The sequence below is a fragment of the Typha latifolia genome, chromosome 8, assembly GCF_019914945.1.
Source record: "Typha latifolia isolate L0001 chromosome 8, TyphaL0001v2, whole genome shotgun sequence".
NCBI classification, from domain to species: Eukaryota; Viridiplantae; Streptophyta; class Magnoliopsida; order Poales; family Typhaceae; genus Typha; species Typha latifolia.
The window spans coordinates 8,510,038-8,535,890 of NC_133093.1; the positions used below are offsets into that span (position 1 = coordinate 8,510,038).

Sequence of the window (25,853 nt, forward strand, 5' to 3'; positions counted from 1 at the left end):
ATAAAAATTTGAAGATCTAGGTATAATTAACTCACTTTTTTTTAAAAAAAAAAAAATCCTTTTGATGAAAATTCTAGTGGTTAGGATGGAAATAAAAGATTATTTGCTAAGGAGTCACGGAATACTATTCATCCCAAAATTTTACCTAAGAATGGACTTTTTTGATTAAATGCACTGATTCAGTTTTAAAAGTCAAGGGGACATTTTATTTGCCAATTATTCGCTTTCTTATAATATTACCGTACACTTGTCACTTTCCATGGGTAATATGTTTCACCTAATTTCTTCTCTTAATGGTGAGCATGTTTTACCTATTTCTTGCAAGTCAAGCTATTTTTTTTTTCCCCATCCTCTTCATTCTTCATTAAATGTTGATTGAACATTGTAAAATGGACGAAGAAGTTATTGTATTATCTCTGCTGTCTATTTCTTGTTTCTTTATCTTTCATTTTCTAAATCTCTTCATTTTTTTTAGAAAGCCCATAGACCAAGGTAATTTATTAAAATTCTAAAAATTACATCGATACTATCTAATACAGAGAAAAGAGGAAAAACAGAGCGACGACTCTTTGACACAAATTTCATACTTGGCATAGAATAGACAGCACTACAATTTAAATTAGAAGATTTAAGCCCGAGGGTATAACACAAAATTGAACGAAAAATAACCCAAGAAATTCTCATGAGCAAAGAGTGTTGAGTCAGCCTGTAAATTCCATCAGTCCAACAGTCCAAGACATAGCATTAAAAATCACAAAGATAGAAGGATCGAAAATTACCCACTTGGAACAACAAATTTAAGAAACCTACAATATGATTAGGCCCTTTATAGTTTACATACTTTCTTCGTACTCTCTTACCCTTTTTTATTATAACTTAAGAATTAAATAATAATCAAACTAATGTGAGTATTTATTGGTTTCATCTTTAATAGTAATGTTTTGGAAAAGTATATGATCTCTCACCCTTATTCTTTGAGCTATATAACTATTTAGGATAAAAAAACAAGAGAATGTATTAGGGTAAACTATTAGGCATAACTTTGCACTTTCAAATAATATTATTTAAGCTTTCGAACATATTAGTTAGCGCATACTGCCTTCGCCTGAAAAATAATAATTGACAGATGTATTCATGGGAATTCTTTTTTACGTAAGTATAATATTCAGGGAAACTTGTTTCATATGCTTCGTGAGATAATTGAACTTTGTCTCTCCATAAGTTGCTACATAATCATTTATAGCATTGAACTTAACTTCAACATTAGGGGACATGAATATGTTTGAAGCAAGGTGACGCATGCCATCAGTTGATACAAATGTATTTAAGGGCAAATATCTTTATTTTGCTCATGTTTACCATAAGGTTGGATGTACAAATTTGTCGATATTTCGCTTTCATCAGTTAAAGATGGATTAATAGAATCAAAGATAGGGTATTCTCGGAAAGATTCACATCAGGTTCGTTATAAGTGTCATGTAAATAGATAGCATTTATTATGACAAAGTTATAAGGATCACATACAGCAGAATCAATTTTACTATTAGGTGCACATTGTCCATTTAAGGCAATTGATCAGTTGGATTATTGAGATAGACAACCTTCTTGTGTTCAAATGGTTCAAGTTAATACAGCTAAGATATAATATTTAAAAGAATAGACTGTACATATGCTCGCTATTCCCCAATGATTGAAGATATCTAAAATTGATCAATGAACTATAAAATAAATTAATCATTATAATGATATGTGATGAGACAAGTAACATAATTTTAATTTCAATAGACGTATTACATTGTTAATATACGAAATACATAAATTAATTATGTAATATATTGTAATAGAATTAATGTTGATATTTTCAATTAAAATATATTACGTAGTTAATATATGTAATACATTGTAATTGAACTAATGTCCAATGTCCTATTGAACATAGTATGCAGTTAATATACATAATATTTAATTTAACTATATAATATCTTGCTAATATTCATATATTCAATTGATGGTTTACCCTAATACATCATTTTTTTTTATTCATCCCAGGTAACAACATATATCATTAAAACTCACTATCTAACATCAATAAATATATTGTGTGATATATATAAATTCATCTTTCTAACACACATGGAAAGTCTTGTAAAACTCATTTATAGTCATGCTTATAATAAGGTATCATAAATTACCCTAAATATGACTTTTGTGTATAAATTACCAATACAAAAAATCTAAGAATATTATCAAAATATAAGGCTTTATTTTTAATTTCCCTTTCTTGTAGGGCCCATGCATTTTGTTCAAAAATAATGCTCATTAATAGGCAAACTTATGGGCCCATGGGTGCATCCATGGTCCCATTTGAAGATTCCTCAAACTTTACACAAGCATTAATGAGCAGTTGAGTCCTAATAATAAAAGTCATTATGGGACATTGACTAATATCTCATTTGTGAATCCATGAATTGGTCTTTTCCAATGTAGCCCAACCTCTCTCTATTAATAAATAGACCTATGTGTAGAATTTATACCTGTACCAAAGAATAGGTGGTAGTTGGCTCACCTATCTAAATGGATAGAGATGTGAGCAATATGGGGAAAGGGTAGGATTAATGCTCAGGGACTTTTCACTCATTTATAAAGACTTTCTAGTTTAAATTTTAGGCACACTTGGACTTTATAGCTTTCCATCACTTTGTGGGTGGATGGGTACCAAAACACTTTTTAAAATAATTTACACAAAGGAGAATTTATTTGATGGACTTTAGTTGAGTTTATTTGACAGAGATAATGAGTTCAATTTTTTTTCACATAAATATTAAGGAGGTTAGACAATCGGCCAACTATCTAAAACTATTAAGTCACAATAAATTCAAATCCTGCACAAATAGTATTTGAATGAAAAATTCATCAAATATTAACTCTAACAATCCACAGAGAGATTGATCTTTGTCATAAGTTAGTAGAACCTAACTATTAAGCTATAGTGATGCGTTAGGATTAATCCATTTGCCTAGCTTGTGATTTATAAGAAAAATAAAATAAAATTACTTGATTGATTGAGTTTCATGATCTCTTATTGGATAATATAATTATAGTCGAACCAATTGAATAGTGAGCATAAATAAGTTTTAGGTTAAATATATTTTATCTCCCTATATAAATAATTAACATAAATCACTTTACCATTTTATATTTTAAAATTTTTCAAACCAATCCCTATACTTATTGGTGAAATGAAACTGTTCTGTCAAAGTTAGTGGAGCACTTCATGTTTATTAAACAAAATAAATAGGGTTTTAATGTAATTTTTCTTGTTTCTAGATGTGATATAACTATTAAACTTCACAAAACACCTCGTTTTAATAAAATTTACACACAATTTAGAAAGTAAGAGAAGAAAATATGTTACTATTTTTTGAAGAGAAATAAATGCTTATATACGAGGATGCGAATATTTTTGTCCATAAAAAATTTAAAATGAAGGAAATTTAGCCCTTCAATTAATTTTTAAAATTTTTTGGGCACGCACTATTAATTTAGATAGAAAAACTAACAATCTATTTTAGTCGTAAGTACAGAGACTGGTTTAGAACTTTTTAAAATATAGGAGGGTAAAATAATTTTAAACATAAATATAGAAGGATAAAATATATTTAACTCATAAATTTTTGATACATGGGTTCACCCGATATTTGAGAACAACAATTCTTCTTGGATTAATTTAATTACTATAAATGAGTACAGAGTACACAATTTTAATGAGACCATGGATTAATCAAACATTTGTCGTCAGTACCTCTTAGGGTCAACCTTTTCTTTAGAAAAATGGAAACCTAACTAAGTAAATTAAATATAAATGAGCACTTAGATATTAGCCCTGGAATAAGCATTCCATTATAGAGAAATTTATATTAATAAACTAACTAAATAACAGTGTATCTTAATATTAGTTTGTTAACATCTATTTTTTTTATCTTTATCTCTATCTAATATTTTATATTTGCCAACTACTATTTTATCCTTCAAAAGTATCACTTCAATCATTCTCTCTTTCTTCTCTCTCCTCTCGGTATCTATCTATTATTTAAAATGTATAGTTTTGACATTTGTTAATATATATATATATATTTTATATCACATCATATATAATTTTATAACCAAATCAGTTTGGAAGTTATACTGGTATAAGTCGTATTATATATGTTTAAGAAATGAGTATCTAAACTAGTTTGGAAGCAATTCCCATCTTTTCCTTATAAATTAGAAAATTGAAATCTAACTACTAACGGCTACATACATATATATATATATATATATATACATCCACATTTATTCACATACATGGTTAGCAATCAGTTCAAGTGGACGAATCTTGAAACCCATAGGCGTAGGTAACTTAATAACAAAACATTTAGAGAGTTTATTTTGTGTTTTATATACTATTCGGTTTATTCTTTACCTCCCGAGTTATCACCTATTTTTGCAATAATCTTTTAAACTATTTTTTTATACACAATAACTCCTTAAGTATTAGAAATACCTTACTTGACTCTTTGTAAGGATTCTGTTACCTCTTCCTATCCATAAAAGATTATATGATAATCACGTAATATATATATGATTATTCTACCCCTCATGTGCACGAGTCAAGAGAAAATTTTAGGTGGACAAAATACCCCTCCTCCTCTCTCCATAGCTACGGGGATCTCTCGAGTGGGCATCGTCCTTAGGGATCTCTTCTACCTCCGCTCTGAGAGCTACTTCTCCACCTCACGCTTGAATAAGTCCTCGTATAGTGACTGGCTCATACCCGCGGGCGTCAATTAGCTCCACTCTGTCTTTCGCCTCAATAATTTGATGCGAACTAGATCAGATCGGATCGCATCATAAGAACATTTAACTCAATAAATTGAGTTTATTTATCTTTTAATTGATTCATATTTATTTCTTACGTAAGCCCTTAAGGCAAGTCTAGTTAAGTCATATAAGTCATTAAGGTAAGTTCAATTAAGTCACGTAAATTATTAAGGCAAGTTTAACTAAGTCATGCAAATCTTTAATGTAAGTTCTAGTTTGAGTCGTATAAGCTTTTAGAGTTAAGTTCGAGTATGACTCATTATACTCGACTTCTATATATAGAGGGGTTGAACTTCTTTGTTTATTTATCCAAGCATCTAATAAAGAATTCAAAATTATGTTTTAGTCTTAGACTATCTTAGGAGTAAGAGTAAGATAATCTAAGAGAATAGAACTAAATGAATCATAGTCGTTTATTTTTCTAGGAATAGATCTAACTTAAAATCCTAATTTTACTTCTAACATATAGCCACTATTATCTCCACAAGCCACCCTACCTTATGACCATCTACTACCAACCTTGGCCGTCACCACCCTTCGACGACCGCCACAACGTCGGATATTTACCGTTCTGACCTTGCTCCACTCTTTTATTTATATATATATTTTTATCCCAACCTTCTATTTAGATAAAATTAGAGCCAATAGATTCTAACTCATGAGGCTACCATAACTTGCATTTTTATAATTTTTTTACATCTGAATCAACCCAAATCTGGTCCGTAACACAATTGTATCGCCTTGGCCTTCCACCGCGACCAACGAAGAGGTAAGGCCTCCTCTTTCCTCGTCACAGACAACCTCCAAGTCCCAGCTAGGACGAAGCCTTATAGCACGGTGTTCTACTTTGCATTCGACTCCCTCCTCACTCGATTCATCCACGGTGATGATGTGTTCCAAAACGCCCGGTTTAATACTACACCTCCCAGTCTCATGTCAAGGGCTCGAAGGCCTCCTCGAGGGCTCGGTCGTTGGTGGCCCACAGCAGCCCACTGACAAAGCAACAATACTTGACATCATGCGCCATCGAAGAGTGAAAGAAACGAAACCCATCTCCACCAACCTTGCCAGCTCCCATACCGGCTCATATGGCAATCAATGTCCGTGAAATCATCATTGGCGACGACGAAGATGAGGAGGCAGAGAAGGGAGGAGGAGAGATGAGCATAGAGATTTGCTTCCCTATGATGCGATGTACGACCTCCGATCCATTTCTAAGCAAGTAATCTCTGTTAGGGGATGCCCTCGAGTCCAAATCCACTAGTTGGATTTGTGCCACACGCATCAGCGTCCCTGTCCTTGTCCTCTTCATCGAGAAGCGTCACCTTTCCTATAAGATCTTCGGCAATGATGACAACACACCCTTCACTAGCGCCGCGCCTAGCTGTTTGGATTGAGGACAATGTAGGATGGAGGGTAATTGGATTAATTTTCTAATTCCATCCACAATGTCAAAGGATGATGTACTTCTAATAGTTCATGGGATCATTGTATACAAAAAAAAAAGAAAAAAAAATTTTAGGGAGTCATTGTGAAATCGGGTGATAGTTCAAAAGATGAAAAAAAAACTTTTTATATATTATTTTAAAGGGAAAAAAAAAACTCGTAGGCAGGCGAAGAAGTTCATTAGTATTAGTAAAACTCATGTAAGTTTAAGACACAGTACAGAGAGATAAGGTGATAGTCCATGAGAAAGAAATACAACTTAGTAATTATTTATAAACTAGAAAAGGAAACGGAGAAAATATTACAAGACAAACACCTTATATGATACCGTTGACCCAAATGTGCCGTAGACTTAGGTATGCACAGCTTAACACACAGGTTGAATTATTCATCAGTTAGGGCTAAAATTGCTTTACATTGAATGCGAATTATTTGAACATATGGATTGAATTATTCATCAGTGAAGCTGAAATTTCCAATTCGACGGCTGTTATAATGTAACCATATTTTGTCAATATTACGACAAAAGAATATAAACACACCCCACAATTAATGAATGCATGGGAGTAATTCTTATAGAAATAATCCAAATAATTGGACGAGAGTAACATCAACTTTGATTTGCCGACATTGTAACTAAACTGGAGCAGGATTCAATTCTACGGCCTACATAGTTGGTGCATTTATTGGTGAATGAGACATTTCTTAAAACACGTTTTTTAAAACGAAGCACTCATTTATTTTATTTTTTTTCATACCTATTTTTAATTTAATTTAAAGGAATTTGTGTTTTATATTTTTAATATTTATAAATTAACTTCTATGCTTTACCAAATGTGTCCCCAAGACTCCATAGCTATTAGATATATTAACTAAACTTAATCAAACTCTTAGATTAACTCCATATGCTTTATTCTGACTTAATTCAAAATATCTATTCCAACACAAGATAGCATCATTTGCGAATGGGATGTGATTGGTTTAATAGAACAAAAAATTATTTCAAACTGGGATGTAAGCTTTGAGAGTAGTTTCATTAGAGGTTGGAGGAGAAGCTAAAATTTATAGTCCCTAAAAGGAAGGAGAAAGAATAAAATGAGAGTATTTTTCTTATTTTAAAAAATAGAAAAAATTTGTATATAATTTAGTGAATACGTATAGAAAATATTTTGATGTTAAATCTGTTAGTTAAACTTAACAAAACTTCTAGGTTAAATTAACTATACTAAAAAAATGATAAAAATATTCTCAACCAAGTCATACTAAGGGCATTTTAGTTATTTTAAAAATAAAATATTTTTACTTAACATAATATTATCACAGTGTTAGCTTAAATCTAACCTAAGATATTTTCTATGCTAAATTATAGAGCTCGATTTGCAAATAGTAAAAAATATAGAGCTAGATTTGCAAATATTGAAAATATAGGGTGTAACTCGCAATTTTGTTAAAGAAAGAGGGTATTATATACAAATTTCCCTAAAAAATAATATGGTCTTATTGCAATGAGTCAATGACACATCAAACGACTGTGATCACACTCTTCGGATCTGACTGCCTTTTCGAACTCGTTTCGAGTTTTAGCCATATCTAAAGACCAACCCAATCATCTTATTTTACCCATTGGGCCTTTTAATTTGGACGGGCCAACGGTCAAATATTCTCAGCCTTCGTAACATTTGAGCTTTAATTGAAAGGAAAAGAGAGCCATTGCTTTAAAATAAATCACAAGTTAGGTGGTTTTTTGCAAAAAAAAACAAGCCGATTTAAACCATAAAGAAATTTTCAAATAAGGGCCCTGTATTTTATACACTAACAAAAGACTTTAAATCCTAATCCAACAAAAACAAGAGAGTAAACTATCATCCATATATTTACGGAAAATTTCAGCCTAGATTTGCAAAATTATAGTTCAAGCTAAATTAAGCACAAGGGAATAAATGGAATCAAATTCCGAATTCTACACTGAAAGGTATAAGCAAAATAAAACTTTTCTAATATATCAACATCACTGAGTTCAAGGCCACAATCTACCTACCTTGGGTCATAATAAACTTTAGTTATGACGAGTGTTTATTAAACACACTCATCACAGCTTACTTTACCATTCAAAGTAAAGTTTCTTTCCATTTTGAATATAAATATCTTTAGAATATTTAATTTTTCGTTAATATCTCTTGAATAAACCAGTAGATTAGATTTTTCATCTTGGATCCTTTGAATGGGCCAAAATTGCTACATTTTGGTAGGTCTAGGCATTTTTTGCACTTCGGAGGTAATCCCCCTCACCCTCCTGAGTTTTAACTCTCTCTCCTTCTTGACGTCCACAATGAGGTTTTATTTATCGGGCACGTTGGATGATGATTTTTGTTGATGTTCTTCTTTTCTTTATTATTTGCCTCTGTGTCTTTCTTATAATTTGTTTATCATGCTTTGTTGTCTATATGCGTTAGTCTTTTAGCTCGACCTCTGCTTAATTGTTATGTCCCACATGAGAATAGAAAGATTTGAGTTTGCTAGCGATTGATTAGTAAACCTTTAATACTCCTTGATGCCATTATGTGAACAGGTGATGAAATGTATATAATTTGTAAGTTAAATTTCTTCTGATAGTTTCTTATTACCTGTGATGCTCTGAGTTGGTCCCTATTTACTTGTAAACTTATTTTTATGTAATATATTGATGTTTTGTTCACCGGCAATAAGGTCGAATCAGACAGACCTATGAAGTTCCTCATATAATCAATGGTTTACATCTGTTTATATTTGGATTATGTTAATCTCATGCTCAAACGTTATATCTAAGTAAAAAAAAAACTTAAATACGATCGATGTGATTATTATTGGAAGCAGTGAAAACAATATATGTCCTATTTGAAGCTCTAGCAAATGCCACTTTATTAGAGAAAGATGGTAGAGTATGCCTCAGTAGTAGAAACCAGTCTCATGAGAAGAGACCGCAATGGAGTATTGAGAGATAATTATAAATCTATACTACGAGAATAAGATTTCTATAACGATTACCAATTACAGTCATCAATCTTTAATTCAGTTACTAAAAGAACAACAATTACTTCGTTGTTAATTATTGAAACATGCAATAAATTTGGTTATTCAAGCCACTAATGATAGTTTTCTTCATCAACCTAGAATTGAGATTGCAGCCAGTCTATGGTCTTCTTGTCCAGTTGCAAAGCTTTAGCAAGAATGTCATCAGAAATGGATGGTTTGGAACCCAGCAATGCATCAGCAACCCTGATCAGTCCAGGGTTCTGGCTACTGAGACTAGCACGGCCGACTGCATGCTTTGTACCAGGGTTGAATTCAAAGTGGATTAAGCCTTTGGGGAATACGAATACATCGCCTTTGTTGAGGACCTTTGAGAAGAGCTTGTTGTCTGACGTGACGAATCCGACGTACATGGTTCCTTCCTCTATCGTCAAGACCTCGGTCGCCCGTGGGTGAGTATATGTGGTGGGTTGAGACCATAAGGTTCAATGTCGAGGCGAGCTACTGCAACGCCGAGAGTGTTGAGTCCTGCAATCTTTTGGACGTCGACTAAGGTCACCTTTGATCCAAGCTTGTTATTTGTGTCGCCTGCTTTGTCGAGACCGGAGAAGAAGAAATCCTCGGCTTTGGCTTCTTTCGGATCTTTGCAGACAAAACCATTCACAAACACTGCAGGAAATATTACGAAGAGTAAGCTCTATCGACATCATACAATTAATAAAATGAAAACGCGCTATAATTAATGGAAACCAGTAATAACTGCAGTTCAATTACCTCGGGGCATCTCATCAGCAATACAGAAGTCTTGGAGAGGACTAGGATCAAAAGCCAGTGCAAATGGGGAAGACAATGCGAGAAGAGCAAGTAAGAAGATGCTACTCGCCATGGTTTTCGTTAATGCAAAGCTCAAGTAGTTGTAGGAGAAATAGAACTCCAATGTTGTAATATCTGATGGGAATAAATGGTTTGGAGGGGATGGAGATATATAGAGGGGGGGATGTACGACTTGGCTTGTAGTAAGCTTTAGAATAAGTCTTGCTGTCCCAATGAGTTGGAAGAGTCTCCAGGGTTAGCCAACATTTGAAGCTTCTTCCTATTAAATAGTACTATTGGTTTCTACTACTTATCTACACCGATCGAGTTAGTCCTTGTTGGATCTCGTTAGTTGAATAACGTAATTCCTTTAGCAAGTAGTAGATGACCACGTCAAAATAGAGAACAGATACCGCAGCAGGCCATGCAATAAAGGACGAAACATTCCTACATGCATAGGAAATGGCCAACAGTTATCACCTATCACTGTAGTAAACAAGATGAAGAACTCTCCATTTATATGTATATCTAATCGGTTGATTTTATATCACTACCTTGCTTGATTTTATATGTATATCTAATCGGTTGTAAGATGTATTTATGCAGTTAATAAATACATTATACACCTCTCTCTCTCCTTTTTCACTCTAGGCAAACTGAGAAGAAAAAAAGAGAATAAAACCATGACATGTAAAGAAAAAATCGTAAATAGAGCAGAGATTTGGTGCAAATCACATAATTAAGAAATTTCTTGAATGTCCAACTATGACTTTGTCAGGCCTTCTCAGCATTAACTGAGAGTGATGCTCTTCTACAAAATCGAATATAAAGAGTATTCTTAGTACAAATCATCCAATTAAAAATTTTATTTGATAGTCTTAGCATGACTTTGTCAGCCTTCTCAGCATTGACTAAGGATAGTGATTAGAGATACGACGGACCACATATTTGTTCAATAGTTTAATAGATTGTCTCAAATTAGAGACTAAATCTTGGAGATTTAGTCTCTAATCATTTATCAAAACCTCTGCTTTGATACTATGTTAATTCAAGATTTAGTCTCTAATCATTTATCAAAATATCTCAACTCAAAATTTAGTCTCTAATCATTTAAAGTTGAGATATTTTGATAAATCCAAGAAGTAGACTAAATTTAAATGATTAGAGATTTAATATTTATATGACATAATATAAACACAAGACCTCTGCTTTGATACTATGTTAATTCACAAGCTACTCTAAAATCTTAAAATGTTAAAAAAATAGTGAACTTTATAATGTATATTTTAACACTACTATCCTTTCAATTCTTGTTATTTATTTGAATAGCTGAAGCATGCCTAAGAATTTGTCCAAAACCCCTGAGTTCTTCATCTTGTTTACTACAGTGATAGGTGATAACTGTTGGCCATTTCCTATGCATGTAGGAATGTTTCGTCCTTTATTGCATGGCCTGCTGCGGTATCTGTTCTCTATTTTGACGTGGTCATCTACTACTTGTTAAAGGAATTACGTTATTCAACTAACGAGATCCAACACGGACTAACTCGATCAATGTAGATAAGTTGTAAAAGCCAATAGTACTATTTAATAGGAAGAAGCTTCAAATGTTAGCTAACCCTGGAGACTCTTCCAACTCATTGGGACAAGCAAGACTTATTCTAAAGCTTACTACAAGCCAAGTCGTACATCCCCCCTCTATATATCTCCATCCCCTCCAAACCATTTCTTCCCATCAGATATTACAACATTGGAGTTCTATTTCTCCTACAACTACTTGAGCTTTGCATTAACGAAAACCATGGCGAGTAGCATCTTCTTACTTGCTCTTCTCGCATTGTCTTCCCCATTTGCACTGGCTTTTGATCCTAGTCCTCTCCAAGACTTCTGTATTGCTGATGAGATGCCCCGAGGTAATTGAACTGCAGTTATTACTGGTTTCCATTAATTATAGCGCGTTTTCATTTTATTAATTGTATGATGTCGATAGAGCTTACTCTTCGTAATATTTCCTGCAGTGTTTGTGAATGGTTTTGTCTGCAAAGATCCGAAAGAAGCCAAAGCCGAGGATTTCTTCTTCTCCGGTCTCGACAAAGCAGGCGACACAAATAACAAGCTTGGATCAAAGGTGACCTTAGTCGACGTCCAAAAGATTGCAGGACTCAACACTCTCGGCGTTGCAGTAGCTCGCCTCGACATTGAACCTTATGGTCTCAACCCACCACATACTCACCCACGGGCGACCGAGGTCTTGACGATAGAGGAAGGAACCATGTACGTCGGATTCGTCACGTCAGACAACAAGCTCTTCTCAAAGGTCCTCAACAAAGGCGATGTATTCGTATTCCCCAAAGGCTTAATCCACTTTGAATTCAACCCTGGTACAAAGCATGCAGTCGGCCGTGCTAGTCTCAGTAGCCAGAACCCTGGACTGATCAGGGTTGCTGATGCATTGCTGGGTTCCAAACCATCCATTTCTGATGACATTCTTGCTAAAGCTTTGCAACTGGACAAGAAGACCATAGACTGGCTGCAATCTCAATTCTAGGTTAATGAAGAAAACTGTCATTAGTGGCTTGAATAACCAAATTTATTGCATGTTTCAATAATTAACAACGAAGTAATTGTTGTTCTTTTAGTAACTGAATTAAAGATTGAGGACTGTAATTGGTAATCGTTATAGAAATCTTATTCTCGCAGTATAGAAATCTCTCAATACTCCATTGTGGTCTCTTCTCATTAGGCTAGTTTCTATTACCGAGACATCCTCGTATCATCTTTCTCTTAAAGCATCTCCAACCGGGCTCCAAAACTCTAAATTTGGAGCCCGTGGTCAGGCTCCAAATGGGGGGGTCCAAATTTGGAGCCAGTTGCAACGGAGCTCCAAATTTGGAGCCCCATATAAAAATTTGGAGCCCAGCTCCAATACTATTTAACTTTTTAAAATTTTAATTTTGCTCTACAAAAGCTTAATTTAAAATTTTAAATTTCATATGTATCATTTATTAAATAATCTAATTAATTAAACTAAATATATAATTAGTTTTGCTAATTAATTTTTAACAAAAATAGTACCATTAGAATGATCTCATCAATATCTTTAAAATGAGTCTAATATTAAATTATTTAAGTTATTTTAAATGTTTTAATTTTATTTTGTGTAATATAATTTTAATATTTTTAATTAAAAAATAGTAATTTAAAATTATTTTTGAAACTATTGAATATTAGTCTTATTATAAAGATATCAATGAGAGTTTTCTAACAATATATTTTTTATTAAAAAGTAATAATATTAAGATGACTTATTAAGTGATTTAAAATATACTATATAAATATATATATGTATTATATTAATTAAATAATAAATATAGTGCACCGGGCTCTTGGCCCCTCCCTTGGAGATGCTCTTACAAAGTGGTATTAGAGCTTCCAATAAGATATATATTGTTGTCACTGCCATCAATAAGGGTGGCAAAATTTTACCTGACCAAATAACCCAACATGGTGACCCAACTTTTAAATTGGTTTAAGCTTAATCTAATCAAGTTAAGGTCATATGGATCAATAATCTGATTATTGAATAGGTCGTTTTCATGTCTATTACCTCAACTCGTTTAACTCATTTATGATTCGATCTACAAATAAGTGTATGACACCCCTAATCACCACTACCTAAATAATTTAAAGTTAACATCAATGGATTATTCTTGAGCAGAGACGAAGTTGGAGGGGCGAACTTTGTGGTTCAATAGCCTAGCTATGCCCCTATAATTGCTAGGACTATATGTGGATTTTATAAATATGTCCTAATCACTAAAGTGTAATGAACCAGATCTTGATCGATTTAAATGTAAGAAAACTATGAAATTTTTATAGTTGGTAGCTTCATGAGTTAAGGTTCTAATGAATTTTGTTTCAGATGAATCTGATGTTAGAATAAAAAGATAAAAATAAAATAGTAAACAAATATCAAAATGGGATAGAAGTAAAAAATATCTGATGTTGCGGCGGTAGTTGGAGGGTGGTGGATATGCAAGGATGGTAGTGGATGACCGTAAGGTATGGCAGCTCGTGAATAAAGAGGATGGCTAGTGTTTGGGTACTTTTAATGGATCTAGGGTTAAGATCTACTCCTATACAGATAAAAACGATATATGGCTATAATAAAATGATAATAACTCAAATATAAAATAATTTAACTCAATAATCATTTCACACCCTTAATCAACCCATGACCACTCCTACTTATAGAAGAAAAATCCTAGCCGAGCAGATCCGCATACAAATTATTCACTTTAATTCAAAATTAAAGACAATAAGCAAATTAGAGTAACTAGACTCAACTAACTCGATCCCCCGTGGTCGAATCATAATAATCACCGTGCTTTCGACACCTTGTCCCAAGGTGACTAGTATGCGAGTTGGACATTCTGATTCACGTCATGCTCGTGGGTCCATGGGTGTGCATGCATGTCTAGCTCATTCAACTAATGCGACTTTATTGTTTTACCAGTCATCTTCGAGCTAGTACTCGAGCCCCAAGTCATGTTCATGAGTTCTTAACTGGTTTGCACGAGGTAGTTGAGCTGGATCACAAAAATTTAGTATGCCTCGAGATATGTGCATTTTATCTCTTCCACTCAATAGGCAAAACCCTAACTCTAAGGCTGAAAGTATTTTTTGGTCGAGCAGCACTAGCGACAGCTAGGCAAGATTGGTGGCCGGTGGTTGTCAGCGTCCAATGGGTCATCCCGACGGCGAAGTGACAACAAGCGATAGTGGAAGTTGAAAATCAAGCTCAAGCTTAGGTTATTGCATTGACGGCCATGGTGCGTCGTCGATGGGTCCATTAACCCCCGATGGCTGCATTTGGTGGCATGAACCCATTGTAGTGGAGTAGAGGCAACAGAGATCCCCGACGTGGCTTGGCTCAGGTGATATCATCATGAGTGTGGCTGTTAGGTTTGGCCATGTCGAGATCTCTGACAGCAGCGATGGCCACCACCGGATGGTAATTGGCTCAAGGAAGCTAGCCATGACCGTCGGTGGTCGTGGAAGCATCGGAACCCCGGCCACTAGCTGCGGGTTTGCTGCAATAATAATAACCATTGACAGCAGTCATTCAACCGGTGCTAGCACAACCGGTGGCCACAGTTCAAGAGCGGGTGGTCCAAGGAAGGTGTCAAACATGGCGATTGAAGCCACTAGTGGCTAGATCCCCACTGATAGAAAGCTTAGGGTTTTTGGCTCTAGCTTCCACCGCGAGTGGGAGAGACATTGGCCCATATGCTGGCGGCTTCTCCATCGATACAGCAGCTGCGGCTACGGTCTGCAATGGTGGTGGGGCCTCTATCGTGGATGGAGGAGGGGTCGAGTTGCTATTTGGGCTAGCTTGTCCCGTCCCTCGTAACTTGGAGTTGATGGTCATGACTAGATTGTTTTTTGCCATTGCCGGTGACACTAGTGGCACAGGTGGGTGGTGCTGAGTCAGGAGGGCTTCCGCCAAGGCTTAGATTGAGTCCTTAAAGGAGGTTTGCATCTCTTTCATTAAGGCTCTCTATGAGTCCACAGACTTTATCAATGCATTTGCCAATGCGTGTAGTTTATTGCCGGCAGTTGCGATTGATAGAGGTGGCACCAGAGAAACTCCCATAAGAATGGAGATGAGTTATTAGTCCTCTATGGTTGCTCCTTTCTCGTTTATCTTCCTAGATCTCATGTTAATCATTGGACGAGGAACGTTGACTCTATTACTATTGTTACAAATCATATCTTGACCAATCTAGATAAAAAATATTATATTTTTATGGATGGTAGCCTCATTAGTTAGAGTTTTAATGGCTTTTGTTTTGAGTGAATTGAAGGTCAAAATTAAATGTTAAAAATAAAATAATAGAAAAATATCAAAGCAAGACATAAGTGGAAATATCTAAAGTTATGGTGGTCGTCAAAGAGTGGTGGACAGCCAAAGGTGATAGTGAACGGCTGTAAGGTAAGGTGGCTCGTGGATGAAAAGGACAGTCATAGTTTAGGTGCTTTAAATAGATCTAGGATTAAGATCTATTCTTACAAAGATAAAAATGATCTACTACTACGATAAAATAATAATAACTCGACTATAAAATAACTTAACTCAATAATCATTTCACAACCCTAATCAACCCATGACTACTCTTATTTATAGGAGTAAAGTCCTAGCGGATCGGATTTACATATGAATTATCTATTTTAATTCAAAATTAAAAATAATAAGTAAATTAGACTAACTAGACTCGACTTGACTAACTCAATCCTCCATGGTTGGATCATAACATAAAGCAATAGTTATCTATGGATCCTTGCCCTATTTGAAGGATATAGTGATCAATATCATCATGATTGAATCGAACTCGCTACTCATCAACATTTTGAAGGAGAATTCTAAAGTTGCTTGTCTTTTGATGCTATTATAAAGTTGATGCTATTGTAAATGATATCAAAACTTTAACTCATATTTATCAATTTTATAAAATTTAATCACATTTATATAGAGGCCAGTCGGACAATAGATTGACTAAATAATTTAGATAAAATCATACATTATGATTATACTTAGGATGAGAGTTTTCTTCTAGTAATTTTCAAACTTTTGTTTTTTTGTCTCTGACTCGGAAAGAGCTTTCCATTATCGTAGGAGTGAATTGATAAATTCTGTCTCATTTCTAAAATGAAAGTTGCAATTATGAACCCTTTTAGAAAATCGAGGGTCAAAATGCATAAATAACCGATAGGCATGACTCAATTAAAAAAGAAAAAAAAAAAGAGAAGAGCCATGTTTTCTTGGCGAGCTAATCTTATGGTTGGCAAAGTACAGCAAGTCTTATATCAAAATAAAATATACTTAGGTCGCTGCTTTCTATTATCATCAATTTGGCAACTTGTATTAATTAAAGCTGAGCTTATCTCCACACACAGAAGACGATTTTGATCTATAAAAGCCCTTCGCCATGGGCATTCCTAGGAGCATAGTTCTCCTAACTTTCCGTTTCTCAAGTCTATTCTGATGGGGCACTTGCACTCCCCCCCGCCGCTAATCTTTTCCTTTCTTGTGGTTAGTCCTCACTCCTTTGTAGGAGAATTTATTTTAAAAACAATCTTATATTTTATCTTGATTGTTTTCTTAACAGTCAGTTACAGATGCAGTGTGACCTTGGTACCCCTCGAAAGAATTATTTATTAATTTCACCGAAGACTAATTGAAATCATAGACACTTATCCAAGTTACTCTCATGGCATGAGTACTAAACAAACTAAAGATTACCCTTCAATCATTTCAGATAGCAGTTGGAGTAAGCTATGCAGCTGTTTCGCCTGGCGAGGAGTATTGGCACACTGTGCTCCCCAACTCACCGATCCCGATCGGCGTACACGACCTCATCCATCACAATGGTATCTCTTCCTCTCTGTCTATCTACAAAGCATCCACTTCTTCTAAGTTACGAAGGATTTCATTGAGAAATATATTCACTAAGAACGTATAACTTCTAAGTTAGAATTAAGTTAACGGGACAGTGCTCAAATGATTCTCGGGTTTGAATCTATTGATTCAACTGCAACACCAATAAATTTTCACTTCTCTTGAAAAAAAGAAAAAAAAATTAAGTTATAATTAATGACCCTTGATCGAGCAATTCAGAGAATTCATTTTCCAATTTACAGATTCAGGAACCAACAAAGACTTCTTTTTGTTCACTATATTTTCTTTTCTTTTTACAATATTTATTTTGCCTATAAAAGATTTTTTTTGTTAATATCTTCCTTTTTTTTTCTAAAGAAAGAAGAGAGAAAACAAGGTATTTGTAGTACAAGTAGTTTTGCACAAGCTAACAATTAATGCTGAAATTCCAAACAAATAACTGGCTAATTGAGGAGAAGTTAATCTTCATAATTGATATCGAGAAACACTCTCCCTCGATCTAGCACATGGTAGGCCTCAAAAATGCCTTCCACAAATAATAGAGATGGGTTCACACAATCACTTAAGCTTATGGAGAAATTAATCATTTATATTCCAGGCAAAGTTCTTGTATAATTTTCTCTTTTTTTTTTCTGATTACAATAAAATTAATCCCGATCTGATATTCTTCTTTTACTGAGATCTCGACGGAATTTCCTCTGCAGCTGATGCATATTTCTTGTTTCTTTTTTTATCTTTAGCTGAAGGGGAGATGATATTGATCGACGGTGGCATAGTATACAAAAGCCACATCAATCACCTCTTCTATGATACTTACGAAGATCCTCGAGATGTCACAACGAGCGGTGGAAACCTCATGCTCAAGTCTTATATCTTCCTCACTGAGTTACTACAGCCTGGTAGAAACTTCAACTTGTGGTTCAGTGAACAGATGCATCAGAAATATCCCGTCCTCCTCCCGCGAGAAGTCGCCGACTCCCTCCCCTTCTCCACCGCAGAGCTTCCGAAGATCCTCGCCCTCTTCGCCGTCGACCCGAGTTCCGACGCTGCCTACGAGATCAAGAGAACCCTTCACCATTGCGAGATGCCACCAATAAAAGGAGAGGTCAAACACTGCGCCACGTCGCTCGAGTCCATGATAGATTTCGTGACGTCGACCTTGGGGACTCACGACGTCAGTGCTGCCACGACGACGACGCCGTCGTCTAAAGAGGGCGCCACTGTGGGACAGTACACCATCACCGCCGTGCAAGAGATCGATGGCCCCAACCACGTGTCGTGTCATCTGGGAACCTACGCGCATGCTCTCTTCCAGTGTCACAAGTTGAACGGGACGAAGGCGTACAAAGTGGCGGTGGTCGAGAAGGAGGGGACGAAGTCGGAGATGGTGGCCATATGCCATGCCGATACCGCGGCGTGGAGCCCGACGCATATATTCTTCCAAGTGACCAAAGTAAAACCTGGGACAGTGCCGATCTGCCACTTCATACCCAAGGAACATATCCTCTGGAGCCCTAACAAGCAGAGCTACATGTCATCGTCCTAAGTGGCTAAGTCCTCACCTAAGTATCGCTTGCATGTACGGTAGAATAAAGCTTCAACCAAGCATCGTGTGTGGTATGAAGCTTAGTGTCTTTGGTATTTAGCTCTTATCTGAGCATGCCAGGCCGATGCATATTCTACTGGCACTTCCTCTGTGTCTAGCTATATCTGTCATCCACCATCTTGTACGTGTATAAGCTTTGTATGAAAGAAGGCACGCATGCCCTTGCTCATTCACTATTTGATCATTCCTGTGTTGCATGAAAGAAGGCATTCAAGTTAGACGTTAGAACTTTTCCTCTTCCATTGATCTTATATTAAATTGTTTTAACCACTCCTCCTTATGAGGTGGGAGACTGAATCGGAACTGCACTTATGCCTATAGCGATCGGTGAAATCTTGTGAGTTGAGTATAGGGTTTTCTTGAAGACACTACGATATCTTATAAATCCATATGAGATCTACTAGTGTGTGTAAGAACAATGCATGATTAATGTGATGCGAGACAAGAAGAAAAAAAGATAAAAGATAAAAACTTGAGTTCATGGAATCAGGTCTGGGAGAGTTGTCTCCCTTGTAATCTGACACTTGGTAATTTAGAAGGAAGAATAAATGCGGCTAAATAAATAAGGAATCTACTTCATCGTCGCACTGTACTTAGGTTCTGTTCCATCACGTGCATGCAATTAAACAAGTCGTATATGTTTTGTCATATTTTTGGAGGAGTGCTGACTGTCGGTTAGTCGTCTGTGTCGAAGGGTGGAAGTGTGACGTGGCGTGGGCCCCATTACACGTGTATCTAGCAATTGCCGCATCATCTGGGCAACCCCAGCGTAGAAACGAAGCACTTTAAATGCAACTATGTCACTATGAGCAACTCGAAAGACTGCGAATTTTAGATGGTCCGAGCCCAAACTGGGCTGACCCGACACGACACCAACTCGGCTGGGATTGGACTTATTCTCTCGCAGCCTGAGTCGGCCCTGCAAAATATGCAGCCCGATTATTAATAGTATAGGACTTGGATGACCCATACGTTAAGTAGTCATATGCTTATAAGTTAATCGGCCCTGCAAACAAAATGGCATCTATATTAACTCTCCATTATCTCCAACGGTTAGAATCTAATATCCAAGCATCCATTATCTATTTAAACAAAAGTATATGGAACACTTTATTTGCACCTAAAGCAAGTAAGCAGCTAATCTAGGAGTTTGAGCAAAATTCTCCAACAGGAAGATAGTTAGATTGGTATTTTAATTTACAATTTTGCCTCTTTCTAACAGAAAAAATGGTTACTTTTAAAGTTAAAAAGGTAATTAAGTTTTTCTGTAAATAGTTCCGTAAGTCATCGTTTTCAATCACAAATATCATTCTCAATAAGCATTCCTCACTCCTTAATCATTTTAGTTCTCTAAACCCCAAGTCTTCATACATTCTAATTGGCAATTGCTCCCAACTCTCAACGCCTTAAGAAAGATCGAGCAAGAGGCGAGTGACATCCACCATGCTAAAACTTTATCCATGGTGCTCAGTAACTTTCAACTTTTATCTCGTTATTTATGTTACATTCCATGAGTATTTTTTTTTATACTCCAACGGAATCCGAGCGTGAGAGTGGAAACTCCAAACTTTTCACTCCTCCGGAAGATATATCGAAGACATTCGGGTCACCCTCTTCTAATAAGAGGAAAAGCTCTAAAGTGAAAGGATTTTGATAATTGAAGATACTAAAAATGAACAAGGTGAGGTGAGGATATAGATGCCAAAGTCAAATGCAAAATTTGTAGGAAGCTATATATATATATATATATATATATATATATATATATATATATATATATATATATATATATATATATATATATTGCTAATTCGTATTATTTAGTACATAATTTAATTTATATTTGGTATTCTTGATTTGAAGTAAAATTTATTGAGTTAGTCATTTGGCTCGTAATGTGCTTTATTTTTTAAATCATAAAAAATATGAAACTCCAAAGCAAATTGAGATATCATAAAAATAATATTATATAGTAAAGACAAGATAAGCTAGAAGTTAGATGATATGTGATAGTTATAGGAAGGGAGTTCTACCACTGTTGCACATTTTTATCTCGTTATATTATATTATAATTTGTATAATAGAGAGATATTGTATATCTTAGGTTGTATTTTAATTTATGAATTAGTCATAAAATTTGATGATTTATTATAGCCTATGTGGGTCATATCAAATTTTATATTGATTAATATTGTTATGATGTATACATGAATTCTTGTGCTAAAATGTCTATTTGAATTCTAGCATTATTTATCTCTTGAATGAATTAAGAACTAAATTAAATATTCTACGGCAGCAAGAATCGAACACCTCATGCTCAATAAACAGAAACAGGGACTAAATAATATGCATGTCCAAATCAATCTTACTGCAGATCACAAGTAGAAGAGAAAAAAGACAGAAAGGAATGGAGGTTTCCTTGCAACCAATAAGAAAAAAAATTGCATACTAAAAAACCTTACTGCATCATATATATTTTTTAGGAAAACACTCTCTAACAGAACAAGAATCAAACATCTCATGTGCAATAAATAGGGACTAAACAATACGTACGCATATCCATATGAGAACACATGTAGAAGAAAAAAGGACAAAAATAATTGAGAGATTTTCTTGCAATCAATAGGGGAAAAACTGCATAATAGAATACCTCGCTGCATGACACGAATTCTTCGAAAAGACTCTCTGACAAGGAAACTTAGTAGAAATCCTCGACGACTGCAGTAAGGATGTGACGGGTGGGAGGATTGAAAAAACGCCTCCTTTGCTGGTCTCCTTCGTCGTCCCTCATCGAAAATAGGGTTTAGGGATCGGCTTCAACGTGATAAAAGAAAGTAGGAGTATCCTTATTTATTAGTCATCTCCATTAACGGGTCGGATATAATCCACTAATGTTATCAAACCCGTTTGTCATTAATGAGTTTTAACCAAACAAATTGAGGGTATTTTATAACTTTGTACTATGGCTAACTGAATCAGGGTATTTTATTGGCGAATAAATTCAAAACTTAGGGTTTGAACTTGATAAGGCAAGACGTATGACTGTAATAATCGGAGAACGTTTGGTGTTAAATATATATATATATATATATATTTCTAATATATTTGACTGGAGGTGCATGGCTATTAAGATATAAAGGTTGAAGCTTAGTCTTATGTAAGAGAAGGATAAATAGAAAGAAAAATATTTTTGTTACAAGTTCAAAAAAATGGCAAATGATGAGCTAAGTTTAACTTAATAAGTGAGCAGACTAGCAGCTGGACATATAACCTGACCATTATACTTAAATCTAATTATTAGGGGAAAGTATATAGAAAATATCTTTTTGCTAGATTTATTAGTTAAATTTAACCAAACATATAAGTTAATTCTAGCGAGAAGATTATAAAAATATCCTCGTCTAAGTTATACTTATCAAACCTAGTTATTTTAAAAATAAAATATCTCTTTCGGTGTTAGTTTAAATTTAACTTAAGATATTTTGTGCACATATTCCCTAAATCATAGGTCTCAAACTTGTAAATTAAGCCATAATTTTGCTAAATAGCAAGATTTAATGGGCATTATAATTATTAAAAATTAATCATTAATTAATAGGCATTCTAGCCATTAGATTAAGATTTAATGGTTAAATCTTAGGTCGCCAAATTAAACAAACACGAGTTGGCTTAAAAGAATTTCAAGCCAAGTGAGATTTGAACTCTTTTAGTTTATTTTTAACTCGTGTTTAATTTCAATAAATTCACTTCCGAGGAAAAATCACATCATTGAAAGATATAAAGCTAGGAAACAATAGCTTTTACATAAACAATAATGGAGTAGGGCAGATGCAATGAACAACCACATGGTTGAGTGTTTAACAAGCGGATGAGAAAAATAAATAATTGCTTGATGTCTTCTTTCGGTTTGATTCAATGATTCAAATCAAGTTTATCTGCAAAGAACTTCTATCTAATTTTAAAATCAATAGCAAGAGGATGCAATCAACTTATTACATGTCCACATGCAATTGATTTTATAATAGTACCACTGTAACATATTAGGTTTAACTTTTTCAGAAATTGTTTAGTGATAACTTTTTAAAAGTTTCTTTCATTGCACTTCCACTTTCCATATATTAATTATTATAAAAATTCATTCATATTAAACACTTTCAAATTTTGTCAAACACTAATAAGGCATATCTAATTCTTGGGATGTGATTTCTCTGAAAATTCACTTATAAAAGATATATTCAGTATCATTTTCCAAGTTAATATGTTATTAAATGATGTTGAAGGATATGATCAAAGCCAGCAAGTGATAATATGTTAGACTAGGGCTATGTAAGTTAAAAGGTGTCCACATATGATACCCGTGAAAGCTAAACTATTCCACATACAAGAAGGAAGGAATTTTGAGTTAGATACAGTGAATCTTAAGTATATATATCCGTATTCCATGCATGCATAATATTATATATGACAGCTAGCTTTTTGAATATTTTACAGCAGATTTATTTGTTCCCTTTATTTCTCTCTTTATCCGAGAAAAGTTGGTGACAAGAAAATTGAGAAAAAAAGATTACATAATTCGACTAAAAAGAGTGAAAATTTCTCTTTAAGTGTGTTGTGCTACGTCACATGGTGCCCCAGTTGCTGTATAATTTGTTTGTTTATTTCTTTCTCTTTGTAACTTTCTGAGACTTATATAATACGTAAAATGGACGATGAAACAACTCCACGCAATAAAACCAAGAAATACGCCGAAAGAAAGAAATAAAATTAGTAATAAAAATGGAAGGTGGAGAAGTATCGGCGGCGGTGGTGGTGCCCCTCCCGGCCCAAGGCCACCTCAACCAACTCCTCCATCTCGCCCGCCTCCTCTCATCCCGCGGCATCGCCGTCCACTATGTCGGCTCCGCCTCGCACAACCGCCAAGCCCGCGACCGCGCCGGGGCCGCGCTAAACTCCACCTCCGTCACGGCCGTTCCGATCGAATTCCACGACCTCCACCTCCCTCCCTTCGCTTCCCCGCCTCCCGATCCCCTCTCCCCTACCAAATTCCCCACCCACCTCCAGCCCGCCTTCGACGCGGCCGCGCTGCACCTCGCCGCCCCGCTCGAAGCCCTCCTACGCTCCCTCGCCTCCTCACATCGCCGAGTCGCCCTCATACACGACTCCACCATGTCCTTCGCCGCCGCCGCAGCCTCCTCCGTCCCTAACGTCTGCGCCTTCTCCTTCCACAGCGTCTCCGCCTTCGCCCTCCTCCTCTACCAATGGGAGTCCCGCGGCAGACCACCATTTGATGACCTCCACCTCCCTCCCATATCCAACCGAGACTGCTTCAGCGAACAGTTCTTGGAGTTCGTCCGCCGCCAGCACAGGATGATCGCTCCCTCCTCAGGCCGTCTCATCAACACGTGTCGAGCGATCGAGGGAAACATCATCGACATGCTAATAAAAGAGCCGAACTGGCTCAACGAGAAGACCTTCGTCATCGGCCCTCTAAATCCGATACCTTCAGATCGCACCGCCGGCGCGCGCCACGCGTGCCTGAGGTGGCTGGACGAGCAGCCGCCGGCGTCGGTCTTATACGTCTCCTTCGGCACTACATCGTCGCTATCGCAAGAACAGGTGGCGGAGATCGGGGCCGGGCTCGAGGCCGCTGCCGCGGCCGGGATTCGGTTCATCTTGGTTCTACGGGAGGCCGACAAGGCGGACATCTACGGCGGCGGCGGCAGCTGCGGCGAAGACGACGAGCTGCGGAAGAAGCTGCCGTTGGATTACGATCGGAGGGTCGAGAGAGTTGGCGGGAAGGTGGTGAGGGGTTGGGCCCCGCAGGTAGACATTCTGGGGCATCCTTCCACAGGGGGATTCTTGAGCCACTGCGGATGGAACTCGTGCATGGAGAGCATTAGCATGGGGGTTCCGATTCTGGCATGGCCCATGCACTCGGACCAGCCGAGGAATGCTGTGCTTGTGACCCAAGTCCTCAGCGTTGGCTTCATGGCGCGAGATTGGGCGAGGAGGAACGAAGTCTTGGGTTCAGGTGATGTGAAGGAGTCGATTGCGAGGTTGATGGTTAGTAATGAAGGGAACGAGGTCAGGAAGAAGGCGAGGTCACTTGGAGTTGCTGTTAGAGAGGCCATGATGGATGGGGGAACATCCAAGGTAGACATGGATGCCTTCATTGACCATGTCATACATTAGCTATTCATCGATGCCAACCACCGTAGCAAGCTTGGCAGAGTTTATTTAAATCTCTAAAATATATGTATATATATTGAAGTTGATATTTTATGAATGTTATTGCCGGGAGTTAATTATATGCACTTAGTTTAAAGTTATTCGATGAATGTGCTTCTAGTTAATTAAATGCATTATGATTCATTTCTCAAAAAGTTAGTTTAAACGTCGAATGTCTATATCCAAGAGGATTACCTTTTTTTATCATAAGGAATTAGTGATTAATGGGTGGTTGTGCATATTATGATTTCAAAAAATTTATTATAAACAGTCGCATGCCCTTGGTATTTATATTTTTCATAAAGAATATTCATGTTTCTGGTGTTCCAGTACTTCTATGCATTAAACTGTCAGGTATGTCAAATTTCAAGAACTTCTTAAACCATGGTATGACACATTCTCATATATGAGATGCCATATGTATTGCTC

At 36.0% G+C, this 25,853-nt stretch overlaps 3 protein-coding genes, 1 long non-coding RNA gene and 1 pseudogene across 4 annotated transcripts; 3 read left to right on the top strand and 2 right to left on the bottom strand.

Annotated features, from left to right (window-relative positions):
• Positions 1 to 9,455: 9,455 nt before the first annotated feature.
• On the bottom strand, positions 9,456 to 10,254 carry LOC140793477 (putative germin-like protein 2-1; annotated as a pseudogene).
• Positions 10,255 to 11,868: 1,614 nt separating this feature from the next.
• LOC140793476 (putative germin-like protein 2-1) lies at positions 11,869 to 12,833 on the top strand. The gene is made up of 2 exons (XM_073144972.1): positions 11,869 to 12,044; positions 12,150 to 12,833. The coding sequence occupies exons 1-2, from the start codon at positions 11,933 to 11,935 to the stop codon at positions 12,677 to 12,679; spliced, it is 642 nt and encodes a 213-aa protein (XP_073001073.1). The 5' UTR covers positions 11,869 to 11,932; the 3' UTR covers positions 12,680 to 12,833.
• Positions 12,834 to 16,971: 4,138 nt separating this feature from the next.
• Positions 16,972 to 19,369, top strand: LOC140793474 (BURP domain-containing protein 5-like). Its single transcript, XM_073144970.1, has 3 exons — positions 16,972 to 17,224; positions 17,451 to 17,562; positions 18,331 to 19,369. Exons 1-3 carry the CDS (start codon positions 17,177 to 17,179, stop codon positions 19,134 to 19,136), a joined length of 966 nt encoding a protein of 321 aa, XP_073001071.1. The 5' UTR covers positions 16,972 to 17,176; the 3' UTR covers positions 19,137 to 19,369.
• A 276-nt stretch (positions 19,370 to 19,645) lies between these two features.
• LOC140793478 (uncharacterized) lies at positions 19,646 to 22,019 on the bottom strand. Its single transcript, XR_012109973.1, has 2 exons — positions 21,847 to 22,019; positions 19,646 to 20,115 (listed from the first exon to the last, which is right to left on the bottom strand). It is a non-coding gene; the product is annotated as an uncharacterized lncRNA (long non-coding RNA).
• A 1,953-nt stretch (positions 22,020 to 23,972) lies between these two features.
• LOC140794346 (zeatin O-glucosyltransferase-like) lies at positions 23,973 to 25,388 on the top strand. The gene has a single exon (XM_073146359.1). The coding sequence runs from the start codon at positions 23,973 to 23,975 to the stop codon at positions 25,386 to 25,388; it is 1,416 nt and encodes a 471-aa protein (XP_073002460.1).
• The last annotated feature ends 465 nt before the right edge of the window (positions 25,389 to 25,853 follow it).

Excerpts from the sequence above, each read along its gene's own strand:
- LOC140793476 (XM_073144972.1), top strand. The coding sequence starts at position 11,933 with ATGGCGAGTAGCATCTTCTTACTTGCTCTTCTCGCATTGTCTTCCCCA. Across the intron at positions 12,045-12,149 it reads TGCTGATGAGATGCCCCGAG|TGTTTGTGAATGGTTTTGTC; the intron begins GTAATTGAACTG and ends TATTTCCTGCAG.
- LOC140793474 (XM_073144970.1), top strand. The coding sequence starts at position 17,177 with ATGGGGCACTTGCACTCCCCCCCGCCGCTAATCTTTTCCTTTCTTGTG. Across the intron at positions 17,225-17,450 it reads TAATCTTTTCCTTTCTTGTG|ATAGCAGTTGGAGTAAGCTA; the intron begins GTTAGTCCTCAC and ends CAATCATTTCAG. Across the intron at positions 17,563-18,330 it reads CGACCTCATCCATCACAATG|CTGAAGGGGAGATGATATTG; the intron begins GTATCTCTTCCT and ends TTTTATCTTTAG.
- LOC140794346 (XM_073146359.1), top strand. The coding sequence starts at position 23,973 with ATGGAAGGTGGAGAAGTATCGGCGGCGGTGGTGGTGCCCCTCCCGGCC.